Source organism: Mustela nivalis, assembly GCF_964662115.1.
Source record: "Mustela nivalis genome assembly, chromosome: 3".
Classification (NCBI taxonomy): Eukaryota; Metazoa; Chordata; class Mammalia; order Carnivora; family Mustelidae; genus Mustela; species Mustela nivalis.
Genome location: NC_139022.1, coordinates 149,634,796 through 149,651,387, shown reverse-complemented (window position 1 = coordinate 149,651,387; position 16,592 = coordinate 149,634,796). Strand labels below are relative to the sequence as shown.

Here is a 16,592-nt window from a genome sequence, read left to right as displayed (position 1 = left end):
AAGAAGTCAGTCAAAAGTACATGGGTAGCTTAACTTGAGGTCCGTTTTGGAAGCTCTGAGACTTGTGCTTAAGCTCTGAGTTTGGACCTCTTTCTCCGGTGAATGAGTTTTTTTTCGGAATCACCATTTCCTTACCTATAAAGGAAGATACTGCTCCGTTTTTACAGAGCTGTTACGGGTCAATCAATATTTAGAAGACTTGATACACTATCAGGTCCTTCAAAGAATGACCCACTTTTTCAAACAAGGACAGTCCTTGTGGTTAAACATAACTGAGCATCTTATTTAAGTCTTACTTCACACCAAGCTTATGTTGTTAAGTCACAATAGAAAGAAAAGAAAAATACTGAAGAGGCTGGATGGTTTTACAATTAATATCTAGCAAACACTTCCTTTGAGTGGAACTTATGCCAAGGATTATTATTCAGGTCCCTCTCTGATCCTAAGTAATACCTAGAAGGACTGCACTGCCTGTCCTATGGCTCAGATCTATCCTCCAACCAAATAATAATATAAATGAATTAGTGCTGATAGGTTCCCATTGTAACTTAAGATGCAAATTTGTTCTAGGACCCAGTTATACTTTATGTGGAAAAATCAGCGGGTACCTTCCAAATGTCAATGAGATGCTCAAGATTTCTGGCTAATTGCCAATTTGAGTTATAGATGTCATTTTCATCACATTGCAAATTTAAAAACAGGCACTTACTGTTGGACTATTTAGGTCAGGAGGTGTAGACATGTCCCCAAACAAATCCATCTGGTCAACACCCTTAAAAAAGTATTTGGATTAGATTCAGATGTGTCTACTAAAAAATATTACTTTGTATATTGTTGTAATTGTTTCCTAAACTATGGTTTAGGAAAATCGTTGTCACAATTTGATTTTTCATTTAACTAATGCAGATTTACTATTAGGCTCCTTAGGCCAGGAAGTGTAGACATGTTCCCAAACAAATCCATCTAGTCCACATTCTTAAAAAAATCTTGTGGATAAGATTCAGATGTTTTTACTAAAAAGATTGCTTTCTATCTTGACATTAATGTTATATTAATATTTAGGGCAACAGGTGTCATAATCGGACTTCCATATAGATTCAATGCAGATTTGATACATCTATAGGAAGTAAACTCATGTTCAGTTAAATAAGAATCATAAAAAAATCACATACATACCAATTTCAGTTTGTTAGCTTGATCATCAAGGGTCAATAGGGTCTCATTCCCATTCTGAAAAGATGGCAAATATTTGAGAGTTTAGTTGGTGAGTTTTCTTATAGAATGTAATTTCCTACTGTACTGGCTTGCTAAACAGTTATGATTTTGGCACTGATAATTCAACTCTACATCTTCTATGGCCAAAGGGATCATGAATACAGAGTCATAAGCTAGGAGGGAAGCATGCCTGGGCACGGGGCAAAAAGGACTTCTACATGTCATGTGTGCAATTCATAAGAAGTAAAGATGTAGTTTTACCTCTACTGCTTTGTTGGCTTCTTCCATCTTAAAAAAAAAAAGAGAGAGAGAGAGAGAGAGACAAATTCAGAGATATTAGTAGCTACGGTTAAAGGGAGTTAAATACCTACATATCTGTATAGCTCTATATATACCTATGGGTTCATGAGCATAAGGCAAGAGTCTTGCATATTATTTCTGCCCTACATTCCCCTGCCCTTTTCATATCAATACTGGATTTGAATACAGTTTCTGAGCTTAAACTTGTTCATCCTGTGTAGACTCTGGAACCAATATGAAGTTTGTGGGGAGAGAAAACAAGAGTCAGGGACTGAAAATCAGAGATATCTAACTGCTACATGCATCCATTGCTCTACCAGGAAAAACATATGATATATTTCTAAACTTTCTATACTTGAAAGAGCCACAAAGAAGCCAACTCTCCAGATGGGCCATATGCTTACATGATGTTCAGACATGGTCCTGAATATAATCTTAAGTTTAATAGGGTCAATATTGGGTGGTACTTGCCTTTTTCTTTTCTTCTTCCTTTTTCTTTACATTATAGATAACTTGAAAGAGGTCTTTAAGATCAATGACTAATGGCTCAGCCTGAAGTAAGAAAAAGCGTCTGTATGAGTACTTCCATATTACTATTTCTGTCTCTTTGTCCCCCGTCAGTTCTGACTAGTACTGTTCTCCTCCTTTCTCTTAAAGCTCTTTACCATCCCTCCCTGGTATATGGAGGATCCCTGCTCCCCTCTCCCCACTGCCAGATACATAAAGAGCAGCAGATTAAATAAGTATTTAATAAAACAAGAAGGACGATGAGAATTTTCCAAGTCCCTTCAGGATTTAGGGAAATAATTCATTATTGTTTTAAAATAAACATTGACCTAAGTCCCCTTCCAGGTATACCTCAAGGCTTGAAGCTTACCTGCTGTCCTGTTTTTATGGCAAAAAACTGATGCTGGCCTTCTCCTCCACACACATAGCCAAATGCCCGGTTGTCTGTCACATCACGGGCAATGAAAGAAATCTTATTTACTGGATGTTCATGCTCTATAACCTGAAAAAAAGACATGAAAAATGATTTACTGATAACACTAGAATCTATATGGTGGCACAAAGCACCAGCTACCTAGGCATATATGAGAAAGCCAAAACATTTGAAGGAAGAAATTCTTGCCTCTGGTTTAGAGCTACATTTATCCTTGCTAGTAAGGGCTCCAAAAGGAATAAAGATTAGAAAACGGAAGTGGGGAAAACACTTTTTAGGATATTGATACTTGCTTGTCTTCATCCCAAAGATGTGATACCACATAGCAAGAAAGGATTAAGAATCAGGAGACTGAGATTTCTAAAGCAAACATGGGATATTTCACTGCTAAACCGTCCAAGTGGGTTGACTTTCCCAACTAAAAGTCAAACTCATGTGAATAGCATAACTAAACTAGAAGAGTGTGCACAGCGATCCTTCGACAATGGCTCTGAGTGGCCAGAAAACCATCCTAAGTACTACCAGAAAAATTATCTGCAGAACATTCTGGAAGTTACCAAATGCCGGCATCCAGTATTTCCCATGTTCACATCGCTATCAAGGAGTTACATGGGGCAAGGGGTTTATTGGTTTCGCAGCACCTTCTCCTCTATTCTCCCCCCCACCCCGCCCCCTTTCTTTTGAACCTTTCAAGCACATAGCAGGGCTTAACTCTTCAAGGGATATTTTTAGGTGTCTTGATTTTTGTTTCCAAATGCCGAATGCCACTGGAAAGTTATATTGGTTATCTTTGAAGATTTGGAGAACAAGAGAATGGTTGAAGGAAAGTTGCCACCATTCTCTGATGGGCTGAGGAAAAGACTTGAGAGACAACAGAGACTGGAAACAGCAGTGTCTGAGGACCAGCAGGATGAGTGAGCAGGTGTCAGGGTTCCAGAGCTCTCTATGTAACCAGAGGATTTTACACAATAGATAATGGCCATCTCAAGGAAAGCATGGGTAATAATGGGAGGTCTTCCCACAGTACCTTGAGACAACAGAGTACTTGACAGCAATGAAAATGAGCTACAAACAACATTTTAAGTAAATGAATCTTACATGTTGAGTAGAGAAAATAAAATCCCAGAGAACCTGAAGTATGATGATCGTCTTTTGATAAGGTTACAAAAATAAACAAAATAAGTAAGACTTGTTTTTCATTTTGTAACAGTAACCACAAAAAATGAGCAAGGTTATACCTGTAGGGCAAAGAGGAAGGGGAAAAAAGAGTAGACAGAAAAGCTAGATGTGTCACAGGTAATATTCTAGCTTCAGGTTAGCCAGTAAGTTCGCCCGTAGTTAATATATTAAAATGAGATCCAGGCATAGATCTATGACAGCATCGGAAACCAGGGGTTAGGGTTAATGTAGTTCTGTGTACCTGGGGTCCAAAAAGATACTGAAGTGAAATTTATAGCACGTCTGTGTTTATAGACTGGAGGTTCACATCCATTTCAGAAAATGAATTTCAAAATAGAGTATCTTGGCTCCTCACCTCCTACCCTATCTGTTTCCTGCCTGTTACTTCTGGACAAGTAATGTATACTAATGTATACTATTTTTATACAGACTTTTGAAAAGAAAAACAGGGAGCTGAGATTTACATCAAATTGTTTGTTAGACTCAGGTGGTCAGAAAGGTGTCAGTGAAAGCGAATTCTTACCCCAGTTTTCTCATCAATTATTTTTATCCCAGAAAGGGAGATGTTGACCCAGATCCTTTGTTTGTGTTGTCCCTGAGACCGGCCAGCTGCTGCCATTCCCTGATGAGATTGGGAAAACAAGAAAAATCCAGTTAAAACTACCGGATGATGCTTTTAATACTAAAACATTTAAAAGAAGGCTTTATTTTCAGCTTGGTTTACCCTCTACAAAAGGATTAGGCACCTTTCATGATAGATGGCAGGATGAAATAGAAGACATCAAGCCAGGACATCCCGAATTAGCTAGGTGAACTTGGACATGTCACTGTAATTGTGCTGGCCTCAGAATAGTGGTTGGTGAAGACAAGAAGATGGGATCAGATCTTCAAATATGTTCCTTCTAGGTCTGGTCTTATTTAACCGTATTTATTTATTTAGTCTCACACAGTGAAAGCACTAGAATTTAAAAATTAAAAACAAAACAAAACAAAACAAAAACCCAAAGGGCTAACATGGAAGAGCTACAGGTCCCAGAGAGAGACCTGAATTTCAGCTGAATACTTCTAGGATCTAAAAATTGATGTGCCCAAAGGAAAAGACATCTTCGCTCCTGCACCTACATGACTGAGTCTGGTCTCCAGAACAGCATTCACAACGTGCGAACAAACTCAAGACCGACTCCTCAGAAAATGAAGCATCGCTGGATCAATTATGTGATTAGAAATGTTTTTTTTTTTTCTTTCAAATAACTGAGTTATAGGTTTACACAATCTTCTAATATAATTCCCATTGTTGGGTATTTGCTTGAGGTAGAGACGAAGCATGCTTTCCCTCCTTCCTACCTTTAGTTTCATCATAGAATCTTGGCTCATTTTATCCCCTCTTGCGTCGGGCACATCATCAATGCCAATTAGTTTGGCTTTGTATTTTACACCATCACCTTTGAATCTGGCCAAAAGATACTCATCTGTCTTTTCAGAGCCTGAGGGGAAAAAAAAAATAGGATAAAATTTATAAATGCTTTTAAATATCATCCCCAGGTATGACCAAATATGTTCCAGAATCTCCAAAGATGAGTAGCACACATATTGGTTACATTACGGTTGCTCAAATATGAAATATTCTATCTTTATTCTTACTTCCTCTGAGTGAAGTTGTATTCTGTAATACTGTATATGGTGTTGGGGTGGAGAGAAAGTGAACTCTTAAAAGTGCAAAATGGGGGCACCTAGGTGACTCAGTGGGTTAAAGCCTCAGCCTTCCGCTCAGGTCAAGATCCCAGGAGTCCTGGGATGGAGCCCCGCATCGGGCTCTCTGCTTCCCCTCCTCTCTCTCCACTTACCTCTTTGCCCTTGTGATCTCTGTCAAATAAATAAATAAAATATTTTTTTTTAAAAGTGCAAAATGGACTGATTATGGGAAATGTATGGGACTGTGTGAGGTAGATTTGGGGATATTCTTCATAATTTAAAAAATATTTTTAAGAGAAAGTAAGGAAGATAATGCTTTTTCTAATGAAAGAAAAATAAGCTTCTGTACTATTTACTAACACTTTGAATCGCCAATAAGGTAGAAGAAAATTATGAATAAATTTATTTGAAAGTCATTAAGATACATATCTCATCTTCAGAATTTCTTTTGCTTTTCTTAAAAAGACTGCAGTCATTTCATTCCACAGCTAAAGTAGAAGCTAAAGTAAAAGGCAGGCAAGCCACAGCATATTCTCAAATTATGAATGATTAAGGACTCTGGCACTTTCTAGTGGTACTTCAGGTCAAGAGAACAAGGTCTAATAAAATAGAAAAGATCTCGGTTTTTGAAAAACAGCTACTTCAGTAAAGCAAAGTGGTAAATAGATTACCGAAAGATAAATCTCTAATAAAGGAGAGTGGTATTTATCAACCAAACAAGCTATGATGAACGCTTCCCAGCAGGCTCCAGTGGGTGAAATCAGAGATATGTCCTGTTTCGAGTGGGGCAAAGTAATTTCTGCCGAAGTCCAACTTTCCTGTTCAGGAGAACTTGAGAGTAGGCTGAGACTTAAGGGAGCCAAGGACCAGCTCTTACTTCGTTCACCTCAAACCTCACATTTCTTCAGAGGTAAGCAACATTCGCTCCCCTCAGTGGCCTCAGGAAGATATCTCCATACCTTTCTTTTTTTCCTTCTTTGATGGTGCTTTTGGTGCAGCCTGTTGGTCAGGCTGACCGTTAGTTGTGGTCGTCTCTACTTCGTTAGACATGGCGAGAAGGCAGACAGCGAACTCCAGCACCAGCGGACACGGAGTGACACCAGGAGATCCCGAAGTCTCAAATGAACATAACCCACTACAGACACCTGTGGGCAGGATTTAGAGGCATCATGAGATCATAACATGGCAAACCCAGGCAGTATGCTACTAGGCTGGCAACTCGTGATTTGAAAGTATATTTCCTCAGACCCATTTTGTTCTTTCTCCCGTATTAGACTGAACTCTGAAGAGGAGAGGGTAGGACTGTTTCCTTTGTAATTTTCAAAATGGAAATAGGGTGTTTACTAGGCTTTCCTTTAAGAATGGATGTCTGATAACATTTAATGATTACCCACCTAAATAGTTTGTATTAGAATTTTGGCATTAAAAAACTAGTATTAGACATAGGGATCAAAACATGTCACACATACAAAAATAAGATTTCAGAGCAAAATTTAAATATACTGGATGCGGAATCTGAGAAGACGGCAATTGGCATCTGAAGTCAGACATTGTAAATTCTGCTTTAAAAACTCATTTAGTTGTAAAGGCAGGGTCAAGAATAAAGTTAAAAATTTTATTCCTGTTGATAAATATATATTTTTTACATGTTGTGATTCTTTTTTTTTAATTTTTTTTTAAAGATTTTATTTATTTATTTGAGAGAGAGAAATCACAAGTAGATGGAGAGGCAGGCAGAGAGAGAGAGGGAAGCAGGCTCCCTGCTGAGCAGAGAGCCTGATGCGGGCCTCGATCCCAGGACCCTGAGATCATGACCTGAGCCGAAGGCAGTGGCTTAACCCGCTGAGCCACCCAGGCACCCACAAGTTGTGATTCTGCATATGATTTCCCAGGCTATCTAAGCACTATCCTTTAAAGGACAACCATTTTTGACATTAACACTTACACGTATCAAGGGAAGGGTGAATTTATGGGATGTCTGTTGTGCAATTCATTGAGTGGCCATACTTTTGTGCTATTATTTAGCATTATTATCCTCAAGACAGTTGTGGCATGTGTTCTCATAAGACTCCCTTATGTATAACGGCAGGTAAAAGAGAAAAACTTAGAGTCATTGTAAGCACACAGATGTGAACTAATATTTCAAAAGGTTCTTTCACCTCCCAGGAGTCAAAGTTTTTACACAGTTTCTGAGAGAGCATTAACTTTCATGTAGAAGACAGGATAGCAGCCATTCATAGTTTTGTAAACCTGTTAAGACCACCCATGGACTGGTATATCCCACCCACCCCCAAATCTCTCTTCATTCTGTTTCTAAAGCATCCATTTATTTGAACTTTTTATTTCTTTTTTTTTTTTTTTTAAGATTTTACTTATTTACTTGAGAGAGAGACAGTGAGAGAGAGCATGAACGAGGAGAAGGTCAGAGAGAGAAGCAGATTCCCCATGGAGCTAGGAGTCCGATGCAGGACTCGATCCCGGGACCGAGGATCATGACCTGAGCCGAAGGCAGTCATCCAACCAACTGAGCCACCCAGGCGTCCCAGAACTTTTTATTTCTTTTTAAGACTTTATTTATTTATTTGAGGGAAGGCAGGGGAGAGAGAGAGAGAGAGCAAGCACATGCACATATTGGGGGATAGAGGGAGAGGGAAAAGCAGACTCCCACCTAGCAGAGAGCCGGATGCGGGGCTCTATCCCAAGACCCTGAGATCATGACCTGAACTAAAGGCAGACATTTAACTAACTGAGCCTCCCAATTAGGTGCCCTAATTTGAGCTTTTTAAATTCAAGGACCATGTCCATCACATGGAAATGTATGTTATTATCTAGATATGTAAAGGGTAAAAATAAGTCTCACATTTTTTTGCTTCTCAGTCAGCTGAAATTGCACTTCCCTGGCTTCCTAAATGTCAACATATTTTCCTCAAGATGCATACTCCGTCTCTCCCCCCATGAGTATTTAAATGGTCTTTATAGTCTTAATAGTCTTGAAAAAACACACACATATATAGAAATCTATATATGATTAATGTTTTAATTGAATTATTTAATTTGGAGATTTAGTAGCTAATTGTGTTCAAAGATACCTGACTGGTAGGCAGCCGGGGAGCCAGTCTCCTTACAGGTGTAAGTCTTACGTAGCAGAGGACTCAAAGCCTTATTTAGTCAAGATTTAGTTGGGGGCCAGATACTAGTAGCCTATTATGTGTATTAACTCAAAAAATCCAGAGTGACCCCACGAGTATTATGATATAATATTATTTCACTGTTCCGAGAGAAAGCCAAGGCACAGGGATTTTAAATGATACAGCTGTTAAGTGGTAAAACCTGGGTCTATCTAACCCAGGCTGTCTGGCCCCAAGCCAGAGTTCCTCACATGTTACACTGGTGCTCTATTACATTCATGTAGTGGCCCTTAAAAAGATATGTCCAAAACTACAACCCTCAAACCTTTGAATGTAGCCTTATTTGGGAAAAAGGCTCTTGAGCTGGGATCATCTTGGATTTGGGGGGCCCTAAATCCTATAACAGGTATTCTTTTAAAAGAAAGGCAAAGGGAGATTTGAGACAAAGAGCCCCACAAAGGAGAAGGTAATGTGAATAAGAGGTGAAGACTGGATAGGCATATCTATGAACCAGGATTGCAAATGTCCTCCAGAAACTGGGAGAGAAGCACAGAACAGGTTCTCCCTCAGAGCCTCCAGAAGGAACAAACCCTATTGATATCTTGATTTTGGACTTCTTACTTCAAGACTGAGAGAGTATAGGTTTCTGTGGTTTCAAGTTGATTAGTTTTTATGGCTTCCCTAGGATACTAACACAACACCTCTATTTTGTATGACTTGATTGATTTCAGTGGTTCCCAAGATCTGTTTTCTGGTGACATGATAAATCTTCAAGTCGTATCCACACTTTTCCAATTTCAGTAAGCTAATAATTATTTTCTTAATTTCAGAGAATTTATTCCATTTCTAGAGGATATTTGCCTATGTTAACAACATCAGGAGGTGAGACCAAGCTCTGACCTAGGGAGATGCAAGGACATGTACCCTCTTGTGTCCTCAACTTTTCCCCATTGGGCCTTCTCCTTTATAAGTTGCTCATATCTCATCTCAGAAATAAGGAAAACACTTCCCTATAACTCTCTAATCATCATCTCATGATCCTTTCATGATTAAACATTTAAATTTGATAGTCTCCTACCCTTTACTTTTTCATATTCCCTTCCTCTCAAAGGACTTGTTCATCTCAACTCTACTCTCAGAAATTCAACGACACTGCTGATGAGTGTCCCAAACAAATCCAATTGTTTTACTGTTCAGCCTTTTGGAGGTATTTGACTGCATGCACCAGACACCTATCCCCTTCTGTGAGCCTTTTCCCTCCCTACATTTTGCTCCCATAACAACCTTGATGCTCCTGTCCATGGCTTATATTTTCTGTGTTGGAATGATCTAGAATCCTTTTTTATTTTTTAAATGATAAAGTTCTTCTAAATTTTAGAATAACATTGACAATTTCTTGCTTGGTCTTGTGGTGGCTCCCTTTGCATTTAGGACAAAAATTTAGATTGTTTTGTTTTGTTTTGTTTGTAAGATGCTTAAATATTCTGCCCCTTCTTATCTTCAACATCCTTTTCTTTCACTTTTGTATAGCAGCCCAAAGTTTCTCATTTCTTTCAGAGCATTTTTGTTTGATTCTTTACCTTTTCAAATATGCCCACATATTTGAAAGGTTGCCTACATGAGCTCATCCCAGTTATCTATTTGCCCCTGAAGAGAGTAGGTAAGACCTCTCCTTGAAGCCTCCTCCCCTCTAGTTCAGCTTTAAAATAATCTGGGTAGAAGAGTTTACTGACATCTCTGGAGCCTACTGTTGTACTTTTCTGCAGGATGTTATTTCTGACAAGAAAATGTTTAGGCCATTAAATTTGGCAAACTGTATTCTAAATTGAGAATATTTTAAAGGGATTTGAGAAGTGCCACAAAACATTTTGAGGGGTTTGGGAGTGGGAATGGTGTTGTGTAAGTCATTAAAGTGATACAAGACACAGCAACCTCACAGCTCAAGACCAGGTCTCAAATCTAGCGTCGGCCGACTGGACCAAGATGGAAGGGTTCTGAAGCGAATGGTGCTACCTTGGTTTTATAGAAAAAACTTCTCTTTTCAGACAACTAAGTACAACTTTTCACACCACTGGAATCATTCCCCGCCCCCACTGGAATCATTTTAGAAGGTATTTGGTATCCTTTAGTTATGTCCTTCCACTATTTAGGAATGAGCAGTTTTAGGGCAAGGAAGAAAAAAATAATAGAAAGAAAATGTTTCTTTAGTATAAATTCTCTGAAGAAAAGGTATATGTATATCAGGTTGCAATAACCAAAGGTAGGTCCGTATTACAGGCCAGGCCATTTAAAATATATCCATGTTCCCTGAAATGATCAGAGTAGACTCTGCCCCAAGGCCCTAAGACTCAGAGATAAGCAGCTTTATAAAGAAATGTTGAAGAGGTTTTTTGAATGATTTCACTAAAAGCATCCTTCCAGTATCCCATATACTAGACTGATAAACATTTACCTTTCTCCCAAGGTTAAAAGAGCAAATGCCCCAGCACAGACTTTCCAAAGGTCCAAGCTACCATCTGACATACAAAAGATGCAGGAAGTCCTGCTTCTAGACTCAGGTCCCTCTATAGAGAATAATCAACTTAAACGTGTAAAAACTCAAATGCATAATTCTTCGAACAATGTTACAGAATTGTCCATTGTTCTCATAAAACTTTCAACAGGTTTTATAATGAATTGTTTTTGGAAACGGTTTCGGCCTGGAAAAGGGAGCTGGGGGCCAAAAGGTTCCCTATTATTTTCTTTGATTACTTTCCCAAATTAGGGGCATTGTTTTTAAAAAATTATCTAGATTGCATTAATCTTTGTGTTCTGTTTCAAGGCTCCAGTGAGGTAAAACATTTTCATAAAGGGGAATAAGTGGGCGTAGGACATCCAGAAAGCCTACAGCCTTCTTATTCCTTGGGTTTAGTTACAGAAAAACTCTTCTGACCAAGAAGCACAAAATTAATCAGGAAACACATGCAATGAGGTGTTATCTGAAAGCAGGGATTACAAATTCAAGTTCAAAAACATACAGAAAGGGTCACATAAACAGCTCCCCATCTAAACCTAGCTGGTTCTTGTTCCTGGGGGTGGGCTGTTTCCTTTGATAGAAAAGGAGAGAAATAAGAAGGCACAGCTGGAAAGAGAGGAGGATCTAAAGCTATTATAGATTCTTGACTCCTTCTTAAGGCAACTTCTTAAGACTCCATCTTAGGACAGCAGGTTGTGAAAGAAACTTTGCTAGGTCAAGAAAACTACCTCCCACTTGAGCAAAGATACATAACTTGGATTCTGGACTGAACACATACCTCCCTGAAAGAATGCGGGAACTTCCCCTTTCCATGGCACAAGAATCAGATGACTAGAAGGGATTCTGGAGCTTGCAACATCTTTTTTCAGTTTCTGAGAAGGTTCTGAGAAATGTATACCAGAAGACAGCTTGAGTCATCTTATGACAAGTATATCCCTTGCACAAGAAAAAAAAAAAAAATCTGCTAGTTTGTTTAGCCCTTAAAGTGATTCATGCAAGATGTCTAGTATTTAGAACCTGGAATAGACCCAGTCCAGGGACTAATTCATGCAGGGAGAAGCTTGGCTGTCCCCTCCTCATTCTTGTTGGCTCCCTTTCCTCCACTAGGATTGTGTGGGTAGCAACAATAAGATAGCATTTAATGATCCCAGGTTTCTCAGCCATACCTTGAAACAAGTGTCCCCTCTCTCTCCTAGCCAATCTTCATACTGTAATTATACACAGCAGAGAGAAATTTGCTTGCTCAGTCTCAAAATGCTGGTAAAAGGAATAACTTAAAGACTAACTTAATGGTAGTCCCATGCCACACATAGTAGAGAATTGTTGTTAATGTTAAGGAGGAGGGGGACAAACACTTCACTTACCAAGCACTTGAAACATTTATCCTGAAAGTTCTGTGAAATAAAATGGGTCTATTTTATGAGTAAGTTAATGGACTCAGTAAGACCAAATCAATCACTAGTAGGTCATTAGGCTCAAAATTGAACATGAGCTGTGTTCCCTTGTCTCCTATAGATATTGGTGGCTCTTATCTTTTTGAAAAAAAAATCACACTGATTTTAACCTCTATTTTCTAAGCTTTTTTAAAGTCTTCATCCCCTGACATGAACACATAAAATGGACACAGGAAAGAATGTTAAGAAGAGTCAAGAACAAAGCAACATAAACATCTTTGTTAGTGTCTAGTACTTTGTACTTGTCAGAAAACATGCTCCCTTGTCCTTTGGAACTTTAGTACTGCCTCAGCTGGGGTAATGCATTAGGACACGTGAAATATTAACCTCTAAGGCAGATCTCGGGGTCCAAGAGGGCAGCAAGCTGCCTTCCCCATTATTTCTCAAGTAGCATTTTGCGAATAAGAGATGTTGCCAGAAATGTTACAGCAAAGTTTAGCTGTTTCTGATACTTGATGTTTAAGCTGCTTGGAATCCTATGCTTTTAGGGAACGTTTACTCTACTCCGCAAAGGCCCAGTGCCATAGACAGGAAGATTTTTACAGCCTGTTTAATTGGGGAAATGAGACTCTGTTAATGCACCCTGAAAAAGAGTCCTTAGGAGATTTTCTTGTAAGTGCTGACACTGCCATGGGGGCGTCAGGAACAAAACATGCCTGAGCCAAGGAGGTCTACACAAGTTATGCATTGACAGAGAGCATTTTCCTTGCTTTGAACTCTTGGGAAGCACAGTGTAGGACCTAAAGGATGGACCCAAAAAGCTTTTCACTGTCTTTGGAACCTAGTCAGACCAAGAGTGCCCCCAAACAGTTAATTTTAGGTAGAGGTAGGACAGCAGAGCTGTTAAGGGTTGAGGCTTGGGGGATCATATGCACTTTCACCATTTTGCAGCTCTGCAGCTCGGGTCAACTTATCTAATATTCACATATGTAAAATGGGAACATAGTTTGCAGAGTCATTACCAGAATGCCTACTATATAGAAAGTGCTCAGTGAAAGGGAGCCATGATGAAATCAAAGCAGTGTCTCACGTGCTGCGTCCTGTGTACTCTTATCTTGCCTCCAACACTGCTTTTCCACAGCAGCTGTTTGAATGATTTCAGAACAACAAGGACCAACAACTAAAGAGCTAGCAAGTACACACAGAGAAGGATGTAGTGCTTTAACCAGTAAGGCCCAGGTGAAGAAGCGAGAGTGTTTGCCAGTGGTAGAGCCCCCTGTTCAACTCTGGCTTCTGAACATACTCTGAGCCACCCAGAGACAGAGTCAAATCCAAGCCTACATCACTACCATTGGCAGTTTAGAGGGTCAAGCTCCCATCACCTGGGGAATTTTTACTGGAAAACTCCTAAAAAGATGTCCATGCTACATTCAGATCGATTGGGTTTGAGTTCCAACCATCTACTTCCATTATCATTTGTTCCCTTCAAGAAATGCCAAGTGGATAGACTTGGAGCTGGAAGAACCCCGGGAATTATCAGTCACACCTTTACACTACTAAAGATTAGGAAACTAAGGGCAAGAAGGAATGTATAACTTGTCCACCATTAAATGGCTGACTGGTTGGGATGGAGCTGATGTCAAGAGAAATCTAGATCCTAACATGAGGCTCTACTGTCCTATTCCTAGAGATTATAATGTGTCACTTTTTAAAAACTATTTTTAAAGAAAACTGTGCTAAACCCATTGCATACAGACCAAACCAAGAATATGTTCTATTTAGTAGATAAAGCAAGCACAGAACAGGAAGATAGCCTAGAATAATTTAATCTCAGAGATGTTTTCTGAATCAAAACAGAAAAAGGACTTTACATGTTCTAATCATACCGTGTCACTGGATTCTTTTTAACCAAAGTAGCTGGAGCCCTATTTGGTCAAACTGGCTTATTAATGTTGATTTGGCTGCTTGGAAGAAAGTATTTGGCTAGGTTTGAGTTGCAGCCCACAGATCAAAGCATTCAAATTCATTTTAGTACATTCTCTACTATTCAGTGTGTGGCCTTTTCATTTTTTTTTTTTCCCCAGAACATGACAGGAAGTTTGACTTCTCGGGTTGGCAAATTTCAATATTTTTCGACTCATTATGACCTCTCTTAGTTTTTGTATCCACCACACCCATTTCATTTTTTAAATAAGTTTTCATTAGGAATATCTCCTACTAGACCCTAGAAAACAGTGATCAAAATAAATAGTGTTTAGGAGAATTTAAGCTGTAAAAAGGAGCTTAATGCTATCCAGATGAAGGCCCATTCTCTAGACCGGGCAATGCAAGCAGTTCGCTAGGAATGTCTGCAGTTGTTCCCAAGCTAAACTGATGTATTAAGTTTATGCTCAATTTTACAATCACGTTACTCAGTTGTTTCAGTACAATGACTTTCGGTTAGAGGTAGAAAAAGATAGTGTAAAAAAGTTAGAAAAAAGAAGAAAGTGTAAATTCATAATCAAAGTATGCTCTTGCCTCTTGGGAAAGCTGGGTATAAGTTAGTGTGCTTGCATGAACAAAGGTATGCGTAGGGCACAGAGTCTAGAACCTCCTCTTTACTCTTATTCAGACTTTAAGAAAGAGTATAGTATTGGAAAGCGTATAGTATTGGAATATCCCTGTGGTCTTTTGGCCATGTGGAATTCTAGTGTGCATGGACAAGCAAGGCTTGGAGTTGGTTAATTGATAGTAGAGTGCATTACCCATCTCAACTGTAACATCCCTGTTATTCCACCCCAGTTTTTTTTCTTTTTTTTTTAAGATTTCATTCATTTATTTGACAGAGAGAGATCACAAGTAGGCAGAGGCAGGTAGAGAGAGAGAGAGGGAAGCAGGCTTCCCACCAAGCAGAGCCAGATGTGGGCCCCGATCCCAGGACCCCGAGACCACGACGTGAGCTGAAGGCAGAGGCTTAACCCACTGAGCCACCCAGGCGCCCTCCACCCTAGTTCTTGGGCATCACCTCTTCTAGCTTAGACCAAATACAAAAGAGAAGCTGGAGTCTGACTTTATCCTTTAACTCACTTCTACAAAGGGCAGGAAGTGACATTGAAACTTTGGAGCTTTGAAAATCATGTTTCTGTCATTGCTTTACACTGCTGGGACTGGATCATTTGGGTTACGCTCTACCATGGTGCCCCTGACACCAGTAACCGTCTGGACACAGCTCAACTAGCTATGGCACGTGTACTCTGTATATCTCAAGTGAGCTGGGCAGGGCAATGTAGCAGACAAAACCTGACATGGAAAAGGGAATGGGGGACTTCTGGTCTAGTGTGCGGTGTGCTTCAGCCTGATTTATCAGAGTTCTGCATGTGGGGGGTCTGGGGCCCTGATCTCCCTAACAATGTGTTTCCTTTTCTGCTCTTGTCTCATTTGTACTTATACCTCAGGAGCCATGTGGGGAAGAGAGATTGGCAAGGTATTGACTCCATCCTTGAGTCAAATTTATAATATTAAGTACCATCTTGAATCACCTTATTAGTTGTTGCTTTTTCTATTAGAGAGCTATCAAGTCACCTATGGAAGAAGCCAAGAGTGATTCCCATTAATTATGAGGAAAGGCTAAATAAATATGGCTTTCTGTGGGGTGGGAGGGCCATACACCTTGGGCTTTAGGCTCAAAGGTAGCTGGCAATATGGTGAGTAAATCTGTACAGCAAGCGAAGACATTCTGGGGAAAATGGTCAATGGACCAAAGTAGTCAACATGGGGCAGATGTGTGTGTTTGGCGAGATAGGGAAGAAGGAAAATCTCTTTATGGCTGAGGAATGGGTATTCAGTGAGCCGGCTACACTGAAGTCCTGGTCTGAAATGTCAGGGTTCCCACCAAACCCAGCCAAGAAGAAACTTCCACACTTTGGGCAGCATCATTGGTACCATGAGTCAAATTTATAATATTAAGTGGGTGGGATGCGTGAGCAGGCAGAAAGAGCTGTGTGACCACAGGGCCTGTGGAGATGTGACAGAATTCTGCTGAGCACTCCTCCCCTCATGCTGAGACCCCACTGTAGGCCAGGGATGGCAGCGCCTGTTTCCACCACCAAGTGCTTGCTTCATTGGAGAAAACCCAGCATGTTTTGGTGGTGGCACAGTAACCTGTACCAAGGTGTTGTCACAAGGCTGGGGAAAGCACACTGTAGTGACAGTGACAGAAAGGGGCCCCTGCAGAGTTTGCTACTTCTAGT

The 16,592-nt window shown here is 39.8% G+C and overlaps 1 protein-coding gene and 1 long non-coding RNA gene across 18 annotated transcripts in view; one reads left to right on the top strand and one right to left on the bottom strand.

Moving 5' to 3' along the window:
* Window positions 1-16,592, bottom strand: part of DAB2 (DAB adaptor protein 2) — a 159,675-nt gene that overhangs the window by 15,066 nt on the left and 128,017 nt on the right. For 5 of the 16 annotated variants that reach the window (XM_082723437.1, XM_082723436.1, XM_082723425.1 and 2 more), the window contains exons 2-9: window positions 6,286-6,471; window positions 4,979-5,118; window positions 4,158-4,256; window positions 2,393-2,524; window positions 1,987-2,067; window positions 1,477-1,503; window positions 1,177-1,230; window positions 710-772 (exon numbers count right to left, since the gene is read on the bottom strand). In XM_082723437.1, the coding sequence (XP_082579563.1) occupies window positions 710-772; window positions 1,177-1,230; window positions 1,477-1,503; window positions 1,987-2,067; window positions 2,393-2,524; window positions 4,158-4,256; window positions 4,979-5,118; window positions 6,286-6,376 (687 nt within the window). In that variant the 5' untranslated portion in view covers window positions 6,377-6,471. Of the gene's footprint in view, window positions 1-709; window positions 773-1,176; window positions 1,231-1,476; window positions 1,504-1,986; window positions 2,068-2,392; window positions 2,525-4,157; window positions 4,257-4,978; window positions 5,119-6,285; window positions 6,472-11,747; window positions 11,864-16,592 lie in introns of those variants that run through there. The other 11 variants (XM_082723433.1, XM_082723434.1, XM_082723428.1 and 8 more) reach the window with 4 other exon arrangements.
* Window positions 1-16,592, top strand: part of LOC309861017 — a 55,510-nt gene that overhangs the window by 28,744 nt on the left and 10,174 nt on the right. The window lies entirely within an intron of this gene.